The 20,905-nt window shown below is 26.9% G+C and overlaps 1 protein-coding gene across 2 annotated transcripts in view; it reads left to right on the top strand.

The window, feature by feature from the left end:
• LOC100208923 (X-ray repair cross-complementing protein 5) overlaps positions 1–20,905 on the top strand; it is a 70,863-nt gene that overhangs the window by 22,323 nt on the left and 27,635 nt on the right. For both annotated transcript variants that reach the window (XM_065790327.1, XM_065790329.1), the window contains exons 9-18: positions 1,632–1,696; positions 1,806–1,923; positions 10,877–11,027; positions 13,352–13,461; positions 16,268–16,330; positions 17,061–17,198; positions 17,835–17,919; positions 18,004–18,064; positions 19,413–19,467; positions 19,574–19,641. In XM_065790327.1, the coding sequence (XP_065646399.1) occupies positions 1,632–1,696; positions 1,806–1,923; positions 10,877–11,027; positions 13,352–13,461; positions 16,268–16,330; positions 17,061–17,198; positions 17,835–17,919; positions 18,004–18,064; positions 19,413–19,467; positions 19,574–19,641 (914 nt within the window). The remainder of the gene's footprint in view (positions 1–1,631; positions 1,697–1,805; positions 1,924–10,876; positions 11,028–13,351; positions 13,462–16,267; positions 16,331–17,060; positions 17,199–17,834; positions 17,920–18,003; positions 18,065–19,412; positions 19,468–19,573; positions 19,642–20,905) is intronic.

Below are 20,905 nucleotides of genomic sequence, written 5' to 3'. Positions count from 1 at the left end.
AAACTTAATTTTGAAAACTTAAGTTTTCAAACTTAATTTTGAAAACTTATGTTTTCAAAATTAAGTTTGCATTTATTTAATATGCAAGATATGAGTATCATCAGCAAACAGATGAACTGATGAGAAGCGGACAGAGTTATTTAACCATAATATAAATCAAAAACAATAAAAGGAAACTTGGAAAGAAGAACTTGGAAAAAACTGAACTAAAATTTTTTAAAAATTTTATTACAGTTTTTTCCAATATTTCCAAGAAAAATTTTTAAAAAATTCTATACAACAGTCATATAACTAAAATTAAAATTAATAATAGACGTTTATATCCAACACATGTTGTTAAATATCTTGGTATTTTTATAGATTCGATCCTCTCATGGAATTTTCATATAGATGCACTCCATAAAAAACTTAATCGAGCTAATGGCATGCTTTCAATAATTTGCCATTATGTTGACAAAACTACCCTTAAAAATCTGTATTTTGCAAATTTTTAATCTCATCTCATTTACTGTTGTCAAGTTGTCAAGGGGACAAATTGGCAACTGTAATATTAATAAATTGTTATCAGCTCAGCTGATAACAATTTATTAATATTACAGTTGAAACTCGATTTATACATTCACATTTAACTAGAAACATCAATAATGGAAAACTAAATGTACCTCCCTATAAAACTTTGAGGTATGGTAAGTAATTGATTACACATCTGTGCATCGGTAAATGGAAAGTCTTGTGTGCATTATGAATGAGTTTGAAAAGTTAAAGTTTCAAAATAATTTGTCTTCATTTCTTTATTTAAAACAAAATAAATTTAAACTAATTCTAAAAAAAAATTTATTTTAATTTTTTATCATTATTAACTTCCTTTAGTTTTCTTTTGTTTCTTTTTTTTTTTGTCTTACTATTTCTATAGAAACTTTGTCATTAATATTTATTTTTTTACTTTGTCATTGTTTTTGTCATTAATATTTATTACTTTCATTATTGTTGTTCTTATTATTACTATTACTAAATTTATGTAATAAACACTGCAAACTTTAAGTAATAAACTTTTTGTTATTACTATTTTACTGTTACTATTATTAATATTTTATAAATTACTATTATTAATATTTTATTATTACTATTATTATTAAAGTTATTATAAATAATATTATTTTTGCTGTTGCTTTTGCTCTATTAATGAATAAAGTTATTTTTGTTATTATTATTATTTTTTAAATTAAAATTATTAATATAATTATTTTATCACTCCTTTGATCAGGATTCTGCATGAGTGACTCCTTCCTCAATCAATTATTTATATTCATTCTTAATAATTATATTTTGATTTTATTAATTATAATATTTTTGATATTCTTATTCTTCTTATTTTTATTATTATTGTAATTATATTATTTTTATTATTTTTATTATTATTAATAATATATTATTGTAATTATATGATTGTAAATTCAGAGGAATCGTTCGTCAAGATTTGTGTTTTGGTGTTATAGAGTTGAGAGAGGGTTACCACAATTAAGTAGCCTCCTCTGGGAGGAGGGTTACCACAATTAAGTAGTGACCTTCTGGGCCTAGGGGAGGTGAATTAACAAAAAAAAAAAAATACTTATTCAAATTTATTTTTACAGGTTAAAGGTATTAAATGCATTCGTCATATTTTAGAATCTGTAGATGGGGAAGGCATGTCAATAAGGTATGCCAATATTAGAAAAGTATCTCCAAAAAAAAATTTATGAAGAATTTATTTATTTATATAAAATAATATAAAGGGTTTTTAAATTTATTTTTACTTTAATTTGCAGTGAAGTTCTTCCGATGGTGAGTTTCTTTGAAAAACGAAGCAAAAAGCAAGTTACAGCATTTCGAGGACCTATTGAAATAGGAGCATCATTAAAAATTAATTGCTATGCTTTTGTTAAGGTGAAAATTTTTTTTAAACTTGTTTTGTTGTATATAAAAATTTATTAATGAAAATCAAATAAGATAAAAATTTAACAGCCAAAACTTATCACTTCAACTTCCACAACAGTACTGACAAAATATAAATAAATACAGTAATGTAAATACTTATTTAAAAAAAAATTTGAAATCTCCTATACAATATATGTATGAAATCTCAAATGATTTTACAACAAATAAGCAGGGTTGAAAAAAACCCAGCCCACTGTTTTTTTTTTGGGTTTTATTGGGTTTTTTAGGTTTTTTTAAAAATAGCTTTTTTTGCTTAGAAAATGAAAGACATAATACCTATTTTGCATTCAAACTATCTTTAAACATTTAATTTTTTCAAAATAATAATTAAAAACACATGGTAATAGTTATATTTATTTATTGAAAAGAGCTTTTACAAGGAAAATTTAATAAATTGAAGAACTGTAAACAAAATTCTCCTTACATAATTTTACTTTGTTTGATTATTACAATAATTTTCAATTCTTGTCAGCTTTTCAGATGTTTTTGACAGATTTCCAGTTAAACACTTCCTCTGGGATCATCAAGAATAAACTAAAACAAATATAAATTACACTTAAATAATAGAAATAGAATTTTTTTCAGAATTTAGATGGTTATACTGAAGTTAAAAAGGATTTTTCCTACTACTTACCTACTTATTGATCAGATTCGATATCATCACAGGAACTGCTGTCAGCTGCTGAGCTATTGTGAAATGATTTGCTGAGCTAGCAGGACAGGAGTGTAGAGAAGCTAGAAAGCAGAAGTGTAGAGAAGCTAGAAAGCTGCAGAAATTGGCAGAAACCTCTTTATCCCTGATTTGAGATCTAGTAACCTTTCCTTTCATGATGTTCCACCATTCTGATGGAGAGATAACCTTTAGTGATTCTGAGAACATTTGCTTGGGGAACACCTCCCTGTCCTTCAAGTTAAACTTGTATAGTAAACCCAAGAAATCAGGGTTCCTGTCCTCTAACCATTGTTCTGCACTGTTTTCATTATCATTATCAATGACGCTTTTGTAATCATCTACATAGCGCTGGTCAGTTATATAGGCCAAAATATGAAAGGGTTGTACAGCATCTTAAAATCTTTTCTTTATTGCATCATAGTATATGGATAGCTCTTCATCCTTTATCAACCAGATATGAACTGCGTCAGAGAGATGACAAGAATCACTCTGCATCTTGTCGAAGGCAATCCCCAATTTTTTCATTTGACTAAGAAGATGACTTGCCTCATGTTTGATGGCTATATTCTCAATTATTCTTCCAATATTGGCTGCAAAATCTTCCATCTTCTCTCCATAGATCTCCAGGTAGAAGTTATAATTTTTCTGGTATGTCTCAATGCAGGCAACTTGAGAGTTCCAGCGTGTTTCATTTGGCAGCTGAGGCATACATCCACCTTTTTCCTTTAACAAACCATGGGACATATGCACATTTCTAAAATATTTCTGAACTTCCATAACCTGTTTTAGAATTGTTGAAAAAGAATTGCAAATGTCTTTCTGTAGCAAATTCATATAGTGTGCATTACAGCCATATGTTAACATATCAGGATACTCTTGTTTGATCAGCTCTTTCATTTTCTTCATCTTAGCTTCATTGTCTGTGCAGACAGCAAATACAAACTTATTATAATCATTTTTTATGCTAACTATAGCTTCATTGATGATTTTGAAGCATAATTCTGCAGGTTTTTTTTCTGATCCTGAGTCAACTATGTTGTACAGATAACTCTTTTTTCCATCATAAAATGAGTGAGCAATTATTCGGTCATTCTGAATACTAGACCATCCATCTTGACAAATTACCAACGTGTCTTTGTTTTCCAGTTCGTTCTTTATCCCAGCTGACACATCATAGACTTCATTTAATAGATCTCCACCCAGTTTATTTCGGCTTGGTGGGACGTACCCAGGACGAAGAAGAGAGCAAAGTTTCTGAAACTCACAATTTTCCACTGAATTAAAAGACATTTTAGAGCTGAAAAAAAACTGGGCAACTTGCTTGTCTATGGCATCTTTCTGATCATTTCATGTTCTTAAATTTCTTAAGTTAAACTTTGTTAACTTAAATAACTTTGTAGTTAACAAAGTTATTTAAGTTACTACTTTTAAACCTTTTTGCTGGTGTGGAGCTGGACATAATAGATCCTTGGGAAATTGAAGTATCTGACTCATTTGACAAGAGGCTAATATTGCTCATTGAGCTTCCAGGTCTTAGTTCTTGTTCATCAGTGTCCTTCTTTCTCTCTTTACACTTCTCCAAATGAATACGAACTCTTTCAATTTATCCACTAATCTTCTCTGAACAATGTTCACACTGAACACTATTTGTGTCCGCTTCTATCTCACTGACCTCCTTCCACTCCCATCCTTTCTTCCTTCCACTTCCGAATGGCATTCTTATAAAGATTTTTTTCTGAAAAATACACATTGCATCGAAATATGCAAGTTAAATATACTTAATGCTACACAAATAATAATACTGTTTGAATAAAAGTTTCTTGAGCAATTTGTAAGATAGAACACAGGCCTGATTTTGATATGGTTGATGAAAGCCACTGAGATCACTGAAAGTATATTGTAAAAAATACTAAAACTATTTTTTCAGAAATATTTCAAAAAAATCATGTCTTTTAAAAATTTTGATTCTTATTAAATACTATATTCTGATCATATCCATATCCTCTTTTCAATAACAGTTACCTTTTAATTAATCATAATTATGTTTAAATGTTTTCTGAAATAAATAAATCACAGAAAAAAACTAAGCAAAGAGAATCCTTTAAATAAAATATTATTTTAAAAAAACCCAAAAAAACCCGGTTTTTTTTGGGTTTTTTTAACTGGGTTTTTTTGGGTGGGTTTTTTAATGCCAACCCTGCAAATAAGTAAATTAATATACAAGTATATGACCAGGCCAAGAATGTGACATTAGAAAGTTTTAAATCTGCACTAGTTTTTTAGATGGATAGGGTGTGGTCGTCAGAAACTTTTTGCTTAAACTTAAATTAGTTTAGTTTTAGAGATTGTTTACAAGACAGTAGACAGATGCAGTTAAGATCTGACATGGAACTCTTAGTTGATTGAGACATCAACTAAGAGGTTAAGGGTATTTTAAGGCTTAACTTAGGAGTTATATTTTCCTGCCTTTTGCCTAGAGTAGCCAGTTCTATGAGTCAGCAGGACATGTATTACATTTTACCAGAAGCTTCTTGAATGAATTTTAATAGTTGACACAAGATACGCGAGCTCTTTAGAGCAGCACCCATTATAGTATTTATAGAAAAGAAAAAGAGAAGCAACATTATGTCGATATGATAATGGTTGAAAGTTGGCTGCTAGAGCAGGAACACCTATGTTTACAATACATTTTTGCATCTTGTCTAAAAGAGAAAGGACATCATTCAAAGATTCACTCCCAAAAACTCCCAAAAGCAGTATTTCATATAAGAATGGGTTTGAGATTTATAGAGATAATGAATAGAATCCAGAGTAAGAAAAACAACCTTAGCAGATGTTAATTCTGCAATGTATTTGATATATGGCAATGTATTTGATATATGGATGGAGGAGTCAGTTTGCTCTCCAGAATTTTTGAAAATAGGGATGACAGATGCCGCTTTCCAGCAGGCTGGAAAACAAAACTCTGATAAGCGCTTGTTAAATAGTTTTGAAAGTATAGACAACAGCACCGGAAAGCACTTCTGCAAGACTATAAAAGGTTTGTTGTCCGGACCACAAGCTGTAGAAGAGTCTAACCAGGACATCACTTTAGATACAGAAGCTGAAATAATACAAATTTCAAGCAATGGATCAACCTATTTTTTAGCTATATTAGATAGGACGTAAATAGTGGAATCATGGGATTAGATTGATGAAAAGTTTTTACCAAGCAATTCAGCTTTGTTTTTAGGTGAGGTAACAAAATCTGAACCATGCAAGAGAGAAGGGATATCAGATTTGCCTGTAATATAAACACTGTTAAAGGCTCTCCAGAAGTCTCAAGAGCATAATTTCAGAGATGAAATATGAGATTTTGTGATCTAAGAATAGTGAGCTTTGATGTTAGTCAAAACCTTTTTACAATGGTTTCTAGCAATAATAAACAGACATCTGTTTTCTAAAGAATTTTTTGGCGATAGATATGGAAGTAATGGTTACAGTTGGAAGCTGTAACAGCATAATGAGGAAAACCATGGAGAAGAGTGAGGCTTGACATGGAATCGCCAAGAGGGAATAAAAGATTCCATACCAGCCTGAATCCAAGAAGTTACATAAGAAACACATTTGTAAGCAGGAAGATGAAAGATTTCTACCTAAGGGCAATCGCTAAGAAAATCACAGAAAGAGTCCCAGTCATCTCTAAAGTAGATGTAAGAGGTACGATAATAGGGTGATTTTGATGATGAAGAAGATTGAGATAATAGTTTTAAAGAGATCAAACCATGATCAAAAGCACCTAAGGGTGAATGTGGAGAAACTAAGCACTGATTAGGATCAGAAATAAGACATACGTTGAATAGAGAAGGTAACAATCTTGACTGAAGGATAAAGAGAAAAGGCTAGGTCAATTTGATCATAAACAACATTGAAAAGAGTGCAATCTTGAGATGAAAGAGAGCGATATATAGGAAAAAGTAAGGTGATAGAGTGAAGTAGTGCTAAACAAAAGCACATAAAAGAATATTCTGTGGATTCAAACCTAGTTTCTTAACAAATGGGTGAATTCTTATGAATGTAAATGCCCTGGCCAAGCATGTGACTATAGGAGTCTCTACGAGTTTAAAAAAGATAACCATCAACACTAAGATCACAAGATGAGACAGCTGAACTCAAAGTAGTCTCACAAAGAGCAAGTAGGTCTGGCGAATTTTGCAAGAGATAAGACTCATCAGAAGAAAAGTTACTTCGAAGACCACAAATATTAGTGATTGATAGATATAAAGAACTTGGTGATGGCGATGGTTTTTTGTATTTTATAGTTTTTTATACTTAAGTCATTTTTTAAATTGGTTAAAGAACTTGACTCAAAGCACAGTTAGTACTCAGTACACTATCTAATAGTCCAAGCAATTGCCTCATTACTATTAATAAACCCTAAACCGTAAAAAAGGACTCTAAATGTTACCTCGACAATGTACACCAAAAGTACGAACAGGGGCACGGTTCGTCCGCAACATGGGAATGTTAGTACTCTGATATTTAATAGCTGTTGATGGAATCAGACTCTCTGAGAGCTACCACAACATTCAAAAAATCTGATTACCTGCCAGTCTCAGAACCATAAAACTGAATTTTAGAGCTATACAATCATTAGGAGATATTAGAATGAGTTGCCTAGTCATAAAAACAAAGGCACAAGCAAAACCGAATGAGTCAAGAAGTGCCAGCATTCAACATCCTAAACTGAAAACAATGTGTTCCAAATACATCTACGCCAACCTAATAGATGAAGAAGGGTTTTGAAACTGGTCATCAGATCGAATGTTTACCTCTTTGCCTAGGAGGCCTTCTACAGCACAGTAGCTGAATGCATTTAACTTTTGCTGAAGAGTATTTTTATCGAGACATTATCTCTAGACTTTATTCAACCAAGAGCTCCAAGACAGGGGTGTGTTAAATCAGAATTGGCATCTCCTAAAGGGAGATTTAGGCTTTGCCTAAATAAGCCTATCCTACAAGGCAACAGTACGTGAAAAAAAGCATCATATGCATATATCACATATTCATCACACACATAGTTGTCATACATAGTAATTATTTACATTAGTAGTTGCATCAATTTGATCTTTATTAGAAACAAAGTTTTTGTAATAAAAGAAATATGTTTGATATAAATAGCAAACATACAACTTATGTTTTGTATTTTTTTAGTTTGTATTTACTATATTTAAAATTATATTAATACATTAAAAGTTTTATTATAGTTTAAAAAGTTAAAAACATTTGTTGTTTAAAAAACAACAAAATTTTGATATGTTAGTTTATTTTTTTTCTTTGCGAATTTGGTGTTGATTTTAGTCACAACTCTTTTCCTTCTTGTTTTATAAGTTTCTTTTTTTTATAATTTCCCATTTAAAATTTTTCTTCCTGTTACATAAGTTTCTGGTCTCTATTCTATTAGTAAGTGCCTAGGTCCCCATCCCAAGCTTGACCCCAGCTAAAAATTAGACTTCATGCTGACCCAGCCCCAGCAAAATATTAAGATTTAGCAGGGGTTGAAAGCCGGGAAAAAAAAAGGAAAAACAAATTTATAATACTTTATTTACTATTTATTAAATAATGGCATATATTTATATATTTTTAAACTAATTTACTTCCAGCAAGGCTGCAAGCAATCACTATTTAGTTACTTTAAAATAGAAGGTTAAAAAGTTACTTTAAAATAGAAGGTTAAAAATATAAGAATCAGTTGAAAGCTTTAAAAGTTGTAGTTTGTATAAAAAAGGAAAATGTGAAGATAAAAAACATGAAGATGGGTAAAAGTTATAAGGTTTTTTTGATGTGCAAGGAATAGATACAGATACAGATACAGTAAAAGGATGCAACTTGTTGAATAAGAAGCCAAACAAGAATGAGTTTTGGTTTATTGTAGTAGAGATGATAGCTCATTGGAGCATTGACCATGATATTATTTGTAGAAAATGAAAGAAATGCAACCTTATGACAATGGGTGAGTGGCTCAAGCTTGGAAGATAAAGCAGGTCTAAATACATTTACAATGTGCTTTTAAGACTTTGTCTGAGAGTAAGAGGATTTTTATTTGTCAATATAGGAATGCCAACAGTATTGCAATAATTTTTTGCAACAAATAAATGACTTTTGTTGTCTAATAAAAGTGAATTTTAAGGCCAGACTTAAAATCCATAAGCCACAGCAAGTCTTAGACTGTTACAGAAGAGAGATCAGATTAAAAATTGGGTGCTTGTTCTAAGCAATCAAAAATGGAAGACCTTTTGTCAAAACAAGAGTATAAAGTTGAGTCAACAGCAAATAAGGCCATTTTTGGTGTTAAATTTTCATGAAGATTGTTATTATAAATAAGAAACAATATAGGAGCAAAGATAAGACCTTATTACCCTTAAAATTACTCAAAATGAAGATGAGTTTAAGCCTTCAAGAATAACTTAAATAGAAAGAAATAATTTAATGATCGTAAAAAATTATATAAAGAAACTAATAGAGTGAAGACTAATCATAGGATAGTTGGAGAGTTTTTATAGTTAGTTTTATAGATAGTTTCTAGAGTTTTTATTTTATTTATTATTTTATATATTATTTACATTATTTATATTATTTATATATTTTATATTATTTATTGGAACCACTTATTCAACACTTTTTAATAGTTTAGCAATGTTAAAGATAGTTCTGGAGAACACTTTTTTAAGACCATGATAGAAATCCTGTCTGAAGCACAAACTGTAGAAGTTTTTAATTGAGAATTAACTTTAGCATTGAAAGCTAGAGTGATTTGGATGTTTAACAGTGGGTTAATCTGTTTAACTGGTATGACAAAAAAAAATGGCCATTAGATTCAAGAGTCAAGTTAGAGAAAAAGTTCTTTTCAAATAAATCTGCCCAATCTAGGTAGAAGTAAAAAGATCAGACCCATGAATTTAGTTAATGACACTGTTAAAGATTTTCCAAAAGTTTCTAAAACCTATTATCTGAGATAAGATACAAGATTTATAAAACTGAGAATAACAGAGCTTAACATCAAACAGAACCTTTTTACACTGACTTCTTGCAATGGTAAAAAGGCGTTTGTTCTTAAGAGAGATGTTCTTATAAAAAAGAATAAATAATTATTACGGTTTAATAAAACAACTGTTTAAGATGGTAAAAAATGTCGAGTAGAATGAGACTTGACTTAAAAATAAAGAGAAGGAATAAAAGCTTCAACACTTTTATTCCAGAAGAAATAAAAGCTTCCAAGATACGCATTTATGCATACATAATATGGATATAAACATATGTTTGCTATTTATTTGGCATACAATATCTTTACATATTTATATAAACTTTAGTATTTATATGGTGCAGTATTTGTTAAAAAAAAAAGATGATTAGATGGATGTGTAGTGTGACTCTAACAAGACAAGAAAAAAATGTTGTATCGAACAACATTTGTTAGATAAGATTAAAGTGATTTAGGTATCAGCATATAGAAAGATAGCAGCTTCAGGGACTATGGTAGTGATAAAAGTAAGAAAACGTGAAATGAATTACATAATGTATTAATGAGCTTTAGTTAACGAAAGAAAATGCTCGAGATGGTTTATGTTAGAGAAACAGCATAATGGAGGAAGGCTAAAGCCTGATGATGATGATAATGATGATCATGTTCATGATGATGGTAATGAAGACTATGAAGATTATGTTGATCATAATGATGTTTATATATGCATAAATATATATATATATTTATATATTTATATATATATATATATATATATATATATATATATATATATATATATACACAAAATATATCATGAATTTTGAATAAAAAAAATATACTTTAGGATGTATAAATGTTTATGCAGCCCCAGTCACAAACTCAAACCTGCCCCCAATTAAATTTCAACCCTGGCTGTTTATTATATTTTATGCATTAAAAGTTTTTCTTCTTGTTTTATTAGTTTTTGGTCTCAATTCTATACATTTAAAATGTATAGAATTGAGACCATCTTTTTTTGTTTGAGAATTTTTATTATATCCTTTTATTATTGTATTTTTTAATATAGTTTTTTAGGTCTATTGTTGAATTTGCTATTTTAAGACTAATATATTTATATATTGATATTTTTTATTTTACTAATTATATTTCTTAATAGTAAACCTATGATAAATAATATGCATTTGTTATTTAATATAATATAAATGTAAGTTTACTTTTGGTTTTAGACATCAGAGGAGAAGCCATTTTCTTGGAAGAAACTTTCAGCAGTTGCTGAATCAGAACTTAATTGTCACTCAATGGAAGTTGACATGAGGCGATCATACCATAGGATTGATGAAGATCAAACACAAGTAGAAAAAGATAATATTGCACATGGTAAATAATTTGATTTATTGATATTAAAAACAATTAAAGTTAATTGTTACACATATTAATAAAAGTTACACTTAAAAACAAATTTCTATAATTCTAAAGATAATGTGATATAAAAATAGAGGAGGAGCCATTAAAGTGTAAAACGACTCCAGAGTGATTTCAATTTCAAAAAACAGTGAGTCAATTGAATTAAAGAATGAAAACAGAATGATTACTGAAGGGACAAAAAAAATTGCTAGTACTACTCAACAAAAGCAAATAGTAATATTCTAGGGAACTCTAATTTACTAAAACTTAATTACTACATGGATGACCTTAACATGCACCAAAAAACTAATGTAAAAGAATAATTTTATCATCTGATTTTAAAATCCATGATCAAGTCAAAAAATTATCTGAAGCTAATGGCTTGAGCTTAGAAAAGTTTAGTATAGTAGAAAAGTTAAGTATAGTAGAAAATCTATAAAGAAAAATCTAGAAAAGTTATATTAAGTATAGTAGAAAATCTATAAAGTAAAATTTAGGAATATAAGCACTACCACAATTAGAGTACACAAAAAAAAAAATCTTTGAAAAATTCAATAACGCTATTCAAAAATACCGAGACAATTTAAATACAATTAAAGCAACTACAACTAAGTAAAGTTATGAAAAATACAATTTTCATAACCTTACTTACTCTAACCACTTAGATGCTCATAAAAGATCAATTTAAATTCAAGAATATATGCTAAAGGATTTGAAATATCTGGAAAAGTAAAATATAATGTGCAAAATATATTCAACAAAAAACTACAGAAACTGAGAACTGTGCACAATGGTATCATTTCATTAACAATAGAGATGCTTCCATGTGTAATTCAATTTGGGAATGCTGGATACAAAAGGCTTATGCAGGATTTTTCTAAAAAGCAGGGATGTGGAGTCCCAAAAGGACTCCAGTTTTACATTTTTATTTTTTCCAGACTTCTGGTTTTCAGGAGCTTTAAAAATGTTGAGTGACTTATTATCTGCCATAAAAAAAATTCAAAAGATTTAATGACGTGGTACCTGTAATTTTTAAGTTGAGTCCTCATCATCATACATAAGGTTCAAAATTGATTATTCCTCAAACCCAAAAGTATTAATTTTTTAACCAAAAGTATTCGATAAAGTCTCTTTACATGTATGTTTTTTTTTGAGCTTCTGTAATCTAAAAAGAAACACTTCCTATTATTTCAACATAACACAAAGTTAAAAAACATTTCAACATTTTCAAAAAATATCTACAATGGAGAACAGTTAAAATAAGTATTTAATTTGTACGCACATTTGATTGCAAATGAAATTTGTATGTTATAAAGAAGTTGAAACTTAGGAAACTTTTAAAAACTTTAAGTGTTAAATTTAGAAATATAGAAAAAGATAAGAAATTTTCTTGTACTTACCCATTTACTTGGTTTCTTATAATAATAACAAAAAATGTTATAAAAATAACATTTTTTGTTATTATTATAAGATGATAAAAAATGTCAATTTAAGCTCAACTGTTTTGGAGAAAGTAAAAAAATTAATGGAAAATTTTTAAGAATGCAAAAAAAATTAATTGTTAAAACAATGTTTTGTGTTAACATTATAAAATAATTTTACAATGATAAATAGCTGAACAATATAGATAATCATTATAAATACTTTATTGAAATTGTATAATTATTTAAAGATTTTACTGTGAAATTTTTTTAGTAAAGTCTTTTTTTAACATTTTGTAAATATTTTGACTTGATAAAAAAGCTGTGACATAATATTACAAACTTATAATTACAATTCAAGGTATCCTTTGAATTCCATGGTTACATGGCAGTTAAATAATTTAGTGGTCAGGGACACAAGCAATATTTCAATTTCAAGCTAAATAGCTTTATTGAGGGAATATTTTATTTGAAAATAACAATTTAATTTTTCAGTTAATTTTTTTTTTGAAACTTAAAAAATCGTTTTTATATTATTAAATTTTTCATTATAAAACTTCATTTTGTTTTGCAAAATACTAACATACTATTAATCAAAGACTAACTTTAAATCAGAAAATGGCCTTTTTAAAATAAATGGTTTTAAACCCATGCAGGATTCCTGCATAGTGTCTGGGGCCAGCATGCATTTCAAAACTTTTTAGTTTCCTAAACAAAAAATTATAAGGGATCACAGTTTGATTACAGTTTTCATAAATGGATCAAATAAATCTTTTTCTGCTTTTTTTTACATTTTTACTATTATATAAATTGTATTAAAAAAAATTTATTTATATAAAACTAAATATTAACATAAATTAAAATTTTTTTTTATAGCATATCGTTATGGAAAAATGCTTGTTCCAATGTCAGCTGAAAATCTTAAAGCAATGAAACTCAACTCAGAAAAAGGATGTTTAGTACTTGGTTTCACCTCTCGAAATAATGTATATATGATTAATAGAGTATATGTTAAATGAGACTTTGAAAGTATATATTATAAAACTTAGTTTCTCCGCGCAGCGGCCTTGCTCGGCAAGGTTCGTGTTTCGGAGTTTAAGAGTTGAGAGAGGGTTGCACCACGAATAACAACTTAAAAAAATAAAATAAAAACACAAAAAAAAAAAATGAGTAGCCTCCTCGACTGTAGTGGCCCCTCTCGGGCCTTGGGGAGGTGAATAATCTAAAAAAAAAAAAAAAAAAAAAAAACAGATTTTATTGTTTACATAATATCATAAAATATGTTATATGGTTTAAGGCAAAACATGACTTATATTAATAACAAATACATAATAAATGTTTTTAAATTATGCAATTTTAATTAAATGAAGATATGTTTATGAAGAAGTCATTCAATTGGTCAATGGAAAAACAAACAATATAACCACTGTAAACCAAACCAAATACCATGTAAAAACATTTTGTTAGTGTGAAAACATTACTTGTTACTCATATAATATCTTGAAATACTTTGGAAATGATACATCTTATAATCCAGAAATGAAAGTAATTGAGCATTCGAAAATAATGTTTAAATAATTTAGAAAAAAAAAACATGTAGGAATGGTGACCATGTTTTTTGCCAACTAATAATATACAATACACTTTAAACCTCTCATTAAAATCATTTCATTTTTTCAGTACAAATTATTTCAAATTTATTTTAATACACTGGGACTATACATTTTTTATTATTAATGACAAAATAACATAATATATCTATAATTCTAAAAAATAACAAAAAATATGTCATGCTGATAAATAATTTACTATGTTGGTAAATACTCTTTTCTGTTTATAGTTCTATATTTCAAAATGGTAAGTTAATAATAATTTTAAAATGTTATGTTCACCTATTCTTAATCTTTTCTATAAAGTAACATCGTGTTTTAAGATTTCTATACAGCTTGTTACAAAACCTGTAAAAACTGGTAAGAGTGCATAAACTATTTCAAAACTTATGAAATTAATACCACAAATAGCAATTTTCAAATCAATCTATTAAAAGTAAAGGTTTTGCTAAAAAAATTCTTTTAGTTTTATGGTTGCCAAACTGTACAACAATTTGCCAATAGGTTTGAGAAAATAAGTTAATTGAATAGTAAAAAAAAAAAAAAAATTAAAGGAAGGTTTTAAAATATTTGCAGAAAATTGTTGTAGCAAGTTGCTCTTCGTAAATTATAATTAAGTTCAGCAACAGTACCTTAGAAAACATCAAACAGAAAAATAGCAGGATACACTAGATAAAAAGATACATTAGAATAACAGAACACAAAAAAATATCAGGACTAATTAGAGTAACAGTATTTTATGCTGAAATATGCAGTAGTTAAATGTATATCCTGTATATGTATTGATAAACAAGGTTCATTTTTTTTATATATAAAATATATTTTTATGACTAAAAAGCAGAGGTAGAAAGTAGTTGTCTCGTTTAGATTTTGAATTTTAATCTTTCCTTTAGAATTTTAAAAGAAAGTTTTTAAAAGAATTTTAAAAGGAAATTTACAACAAAGATTTACTATGCTTACATTTTATACAAGGTACTGTGAAAAAACGAAATAAATAATTTGCTATCTTCAATTAGTTATATATCCTAGTTTCACAATTATTGGCTTTATTTTGAAGATGTTCCTTTTAGTATTTAGTCAGTGCTTCTTGTAATTAAGATAAAATTTATTTATTCAAAGTATTTTTTACATATATGCCTAGCTCTCATATCTTCGTAAAATATAATTATAAATTTGCTAATTCTATGTACCTGCAAATTTTTCAAGAACAAAGAAAAATAGATGGTTTAACTGATAAAATGAGTATAAACTAATGACATATTTTAATATTGTATTATTTGTATTAGTAAACACATACTTAAAAATATTACTTAAATATATTAATTATAAAGATATACAGAAAGGAATAGATCATGTTGTTTATATTTTGTTATTCGATAGATTTGTTACCTGAAAATGGCTGTTCAAAAAGTAATGTAGTAACGTTTACTCTGAGTACATTTTTGATACCATTTTACTTTTACTTAAGTAAAATATTTGACTGTTAATTTGTGCTTGTGTTAACTTGTGTTTGTGTTAACTTGTGCTTGTGTTAATTTGTGCTTGTGTTAAATTGTGCTTGTGTTAACTTGTGCTTGTGTTAACTTGTGTTTGTGTTAACTTGTGCTTGTGTTAACTTGTGCTTGTGTTAACTTGTGCTTGTGTTTTGACTTAAGTAGCAGTACTTTTACTTGAGTACAAAATTTTGTTGCTTTTTCCACCTTTGCTAAAAACTTTGCTAAAAAGTCAGAGAGATTGTTACTATGATTAACTCAAATCTAATATTTAAATATGATTAACTCAAATCTAATATTTAAATAAAATTAATAAAAAATCTGAAAAATTTGAATATCTGAGGGTTTGACCAATTAATTCATTTAATTAGACAAAATGATAGATGGTTGCTTATCCAATCTTTAAGCATTTAAAAGATACACTGTAAGACATATGTATTATTATTACAAATACTACTAATTATCAATATTTTTAATGTTATTTTTATTAGCTCTTACGTTGTATACATTAAATATGTTTTAATACATATGGTAAAGTGATTAAACTCTTAACTCTAAATGCTTCAAATAATTAGCATTTGTTGCTCAATTACACAATTGTTACTCCTAGGATAATTTTTTCAGTTTTTAATTTTTCAAAAAGTTATATTGTATTTAATGTTTATGAAAATTTTGACATTTTTTTTTAGATTGATCGCTGGATGTTCAGTCAAAATGGGTGTCATGTTTTTGTTGCCCAGCCAGATGATGAAGTATTTATTTTTAATTCTAATTTTATAATTAGTAATTTAATCATAAAAATAATTAGAATAAAAATCATTAAAAATCAGAAAAAATGGAATTTTTCGAATTAAAAAATTTCATTTTTAGTTTAAGTTAAATTTGATGAATTAAAAATTCATTATAGATGAATAAAATCATTATTCGTAGATGAATTGAATTAATATGCGTAAAAATCGTTATATGTAGATAAGTAAAAATTGTTATACATAGATAAATAAAAATTGTTATACATAGATGACATAAAATCACATCACATTAATAAATGTTGATGAATTAAATCACATCACATGAAATAAATCATCACAAAATAAAAAATGTTCAAGATTTTATTGATTTTCATTTTTAAAATTTAATAGATGTTAAAATTTTCTTAATGATTTTAATGCAGCAGTAGTTGCATTTGTTCAGTGTATCTTGTTTTTATTTTTAATTCAATCAATCTATATTTAAGTTTTTTTTTCACATTAAAAAAATGGCAGAAAAAAGAAAAACAAGTATCAAATATATAAATAATAACTTAATTAACTATATTTGATTTATTAATTACTTGATTTGAATGTATAAAATTTATAATTTATCATTAGTTAGAATTATAGTTAATATTATTATAACTATTATTATATTAAATTGTAATAATTTGCTTCATTTATGTTTTATATTTTAAACATTTTATTTTTTTAACATTTTGAATTTGCAAAGTATGCAGCTGTAGCTTTCTCTGCTCTGTGCCGCGCATTAGATGAAAAAAATATGGTGGCAATTGTTCGCTATGTATCAAGGAGCAACAATGATCCCAAAATTGGATTTTTAACTCCTAATATAAAGAGCTCTTATGAAGTATGTTTTTTAGTTTTTGATTTTTCATCAAAAATATATATATTTTCAAGTATAATGAATAATATTAGCCTGGTAACCATTAAATCTGATCACTTTAAGATACTATTCTCTTTGTTCAATTTTTTTTTTATCTTATCATATTTTAACATTTTTGTAAAGAACAGAAAAATCACTGGAATAAATGACTAATGAAAAGTTCCATTATTCAGTCATTATTATTATTCAGTCATTTTTAACTTATTATCATTATCATCAGTGTTATTCAGTTTATTTTGTTCTAATAGTTACTAACAATTAAATTAGTTTTTTTTGTTGACTTTTTTTGTAGTTATGCAACATTTAGTAATGATACAGATTTTATTGATTTTATTTTTTGATTCTCTATTCTTAAAGTTTAATGCACACACATGTACCCACACACACTCACATTCATCCTCTCCACCCCCCCCCCCTCCTACCCCTAACCCCTCCCCACACACACACACACAGTTATTAAGTAGTGTTTACTTATGTTGATGTATAAGGCAAACCTTATATGTTGTATAAATAAAGTTGTTTATGTCATATTCATATCATACTTATAGATATATGTATGTACAATGACTATATGTTGATTTATTATTATTATTTATTTAGAGTCTTTTGTTTATTGCTTTACCATTTAAAGAAGATATCAGACAATATCAGTTTGCTTCATTTAAAAATGTTAAAGAACCATCAGGTACATAATTGATTTCAATTTTTTTTCTAATAATATCTATTTTATACTTACATATAGTTTTACTTTTAATTCATTTAATTGTAGAAGAAGCAATTGCAGCAATGGATTCATTTATAGATTCAATGACTCTAATAAAGAATGATACGTAAAAAACTTTTTGTTCATTTATTGATTTTATCTGTATTTTAATTTGCTTTTTTCTTTATAATGCTTAAAGATATCAACTCTGTCTGCTAGACCCTGAGATTGATATAGCTGCTTTATTCCCAAAATAATTTTAAGGAACAAAGAATATTAATAAGGAATATTAATAAAAACTGAAGTTTTAAAATGTATATAATAATTGAATAGAATAATAGAAGATAATAATAGAATAGAATAATAAAAGAAGGAAAACTGTGTTCTGGACAGTTATTAAACTGGAAAACAGCTTTTTCTTAGACACTCACCTGCACCAGACCGGGATAAAAATTGTATTTTAAATTTTTAGTTTGTTTCCATAATTTTTTTCCCATGTTTTACTACTTTATTACTTTTATGCTTCATCATAATTAATCGATTAAATATATAAATATAAAATATAACCCTAAATATAAGAAAACAAAATAATCACAACAATTATGCATAAAACCTTAAAATAATCGCATCTGCAAGCCATTTTTCAATTATCCTAATAACTTTTTGATAAAATTTAAAATTTGCACAACAACATTTTATTAAATTCCATGGCACTTTTAAACAGCCTAATCTACTTATGTTTTTGAACATTGTGCTGTGTTAAATATATTGGTTTCTAAAAAAATTATTAAAAAATCTGGGGGAGAATCTGGGACTAAATCTGTATATCGCAAAGTGTATTACACTTATACATTTATTTTTTGTTTTCATCAAAATTTATTATTTAATAAATTGTAGTTTTTTCATACTTCGCTTTAGTTTTATATAGTCATTTTATTTTTTTTATTACTTTTTAAAGTTGATCTTCTTGACTACATTGAAAGTTTACCTCTTTTTACCCTTTAACCACAAAGATATTAAATGATTATTGACATAATCATTATTAAAGTTCATAATTTAAAACTTAATTGAAACACATAGCAATAATAATAACAAAGAAAATGAATATAAATATAAAAGAAAAGCTCATTCATGGAATAGTTGTCCAATGTTAAACACATCTCATGAAGAAAAATCAAAAATATGTGGTATTTGTCAAAGCATATTAAAAATGTTTTCATGTTATTCAACTAGAATATTATTTTTAGAGATTTTATTTTAGTTTTTAATTTGTTATTTTATGTAATTTTAATTTGTTTTATTTATGCAAAACAGTTTACAATGAAACCATGAAAGCACTAAATTTAAAGATTATGAAAATAAAAGTTAATCATTAATATATATCAAAGTTCACAAAAGCAAGAGTTGTTTTATAATTGTTGCTGTTTGGTAATTTTTTTTTTGTACTGAGTTAACTAAAAACAGGTTTTTTTTAGAGAACTATTTAATCCAAAAGATTTGGTAAATCCTTATATGCAAAGACAGTTTCAAGTAATGATTTTATTTTTAAAAAAGTGGTTAATTTTAAAAACCTTAATGGTAAATTATTTTATATATAATATATAAATTATTTTTTTTTGTTTGCTTTTAATAACAGTGCATCCAACATCGTGCATTAAATCCTGATGATACAACAATACCAGAGGTGGAAGAATATATTGCAAGGTATTTTGTGATTTTAACTTTAGTTTTTTATTTTATAAAATGTAGTATGCATGTTTCACTAAAAATGTAAATATACATAGGTATTCAGCTACCCAAGCTTTATCTGATTTTTTTTTTTAATGTTTTTATTTGCTATGCACTTGTTGTAAAAGATTTTTAAGCTATTTTTTGAGCAGCAGTGGCTCTTGTCAGTCCTGATTCTAAAGCTTTAAACTCAAGAGATTCAAGGTTTGATACCTGATTTGGTCATATTTGTGGCAAATGCTCTGTAACAAGACCATTAGATCTTTTTAGGTTGCGTTAGTAACTAAAAAAAAATTAACTTTATTGTTTGTTTATTTTATAAATGTTTTTTTTTTTACTGGTTTTGCAACTTTTATGAATTTAAAATTTATGAAAGAATTTATAAAATGTTTGCAAAGGTTTATTTTATTATCTGGTGGTGGTTAATGGTGCTTAAAAGTTGCACATAACATTTTAAATGTTATGAAAATTTTTAAAGTGTATATTTTATATGTGTGTTTATCTTTCTTGTATAAAAAAGTCATATTTTTTATTGAAGCACTTGAATACTTCTTTAGTTTGAAATTTTTTCTTTATACTTTTTTTATACTTTATAATTTTTTTTTACTGAAATACTTCTTTATACTTTTATTTATATTATATTTTCTTTACTTTTAATATGAAACACTTGTCTTGACTCTTTTAATATTAATGATGCAAAATATTAAAATATTAATAATAAAACAAACGATTACTATTAATTTTAAAAGTACCTAAGTTTATTCTATTTTACTAATTCTTAAAAAAGTGAAATGTTTGAAAACTTTGGTGTGGCTTTTTTTGATCCTTTTTTTCTTTTTTGTTTTTTCTTGTAAAGAAAAACATCTTTAAGACTATTAAGTCCTTTTTTACCAACCGTAGTATAAAAGTTGTCCTCGATGGGCAGCACACTTCATTTCCTGTAACTTCAGGGATGCCTCAAAGTTCTATCTTTGGCCCTATACTTTTTTTAATTTACACTAACGATTTCCCTGAAACTGTCACCTATAAGGTGGCATTGTTTGCTGACAATACTTCCATTTATTCCTGTCTTGATAAGAAACCAACACTATCTAATTACTTGGAGGGGGCATTAGAGCTTGAAAAGGATATCATTTATGCTTAGAGTTGCAAAAAAAACCGTTTTTTTTTAATTGTGTTTTTTTTGTTTTTTATAGTTTTTTTTGTTTTTTTAGATTAAAAAAAATTATTTACTTTTATT

This window comes from Hydra vulgaris, chromosome 02 (genome assembly GCF_038396675.1).
Source record: "Hydra vulgaris chromosome 02, alternate assembly HydraT2T_AEP".
Classification (NCBI taxonomy): domain Eukaryota; kingdom Metazoa; phylum Cnidaria; class Hydrozoa; order Anthoathecata; family Hydridae; genus Hydra; species Hydra vulgaris.
Note: the sequence above shows the minus strand (reverse complement) of the source record. Positions and strands in the feature narration are given on the sequence as shown.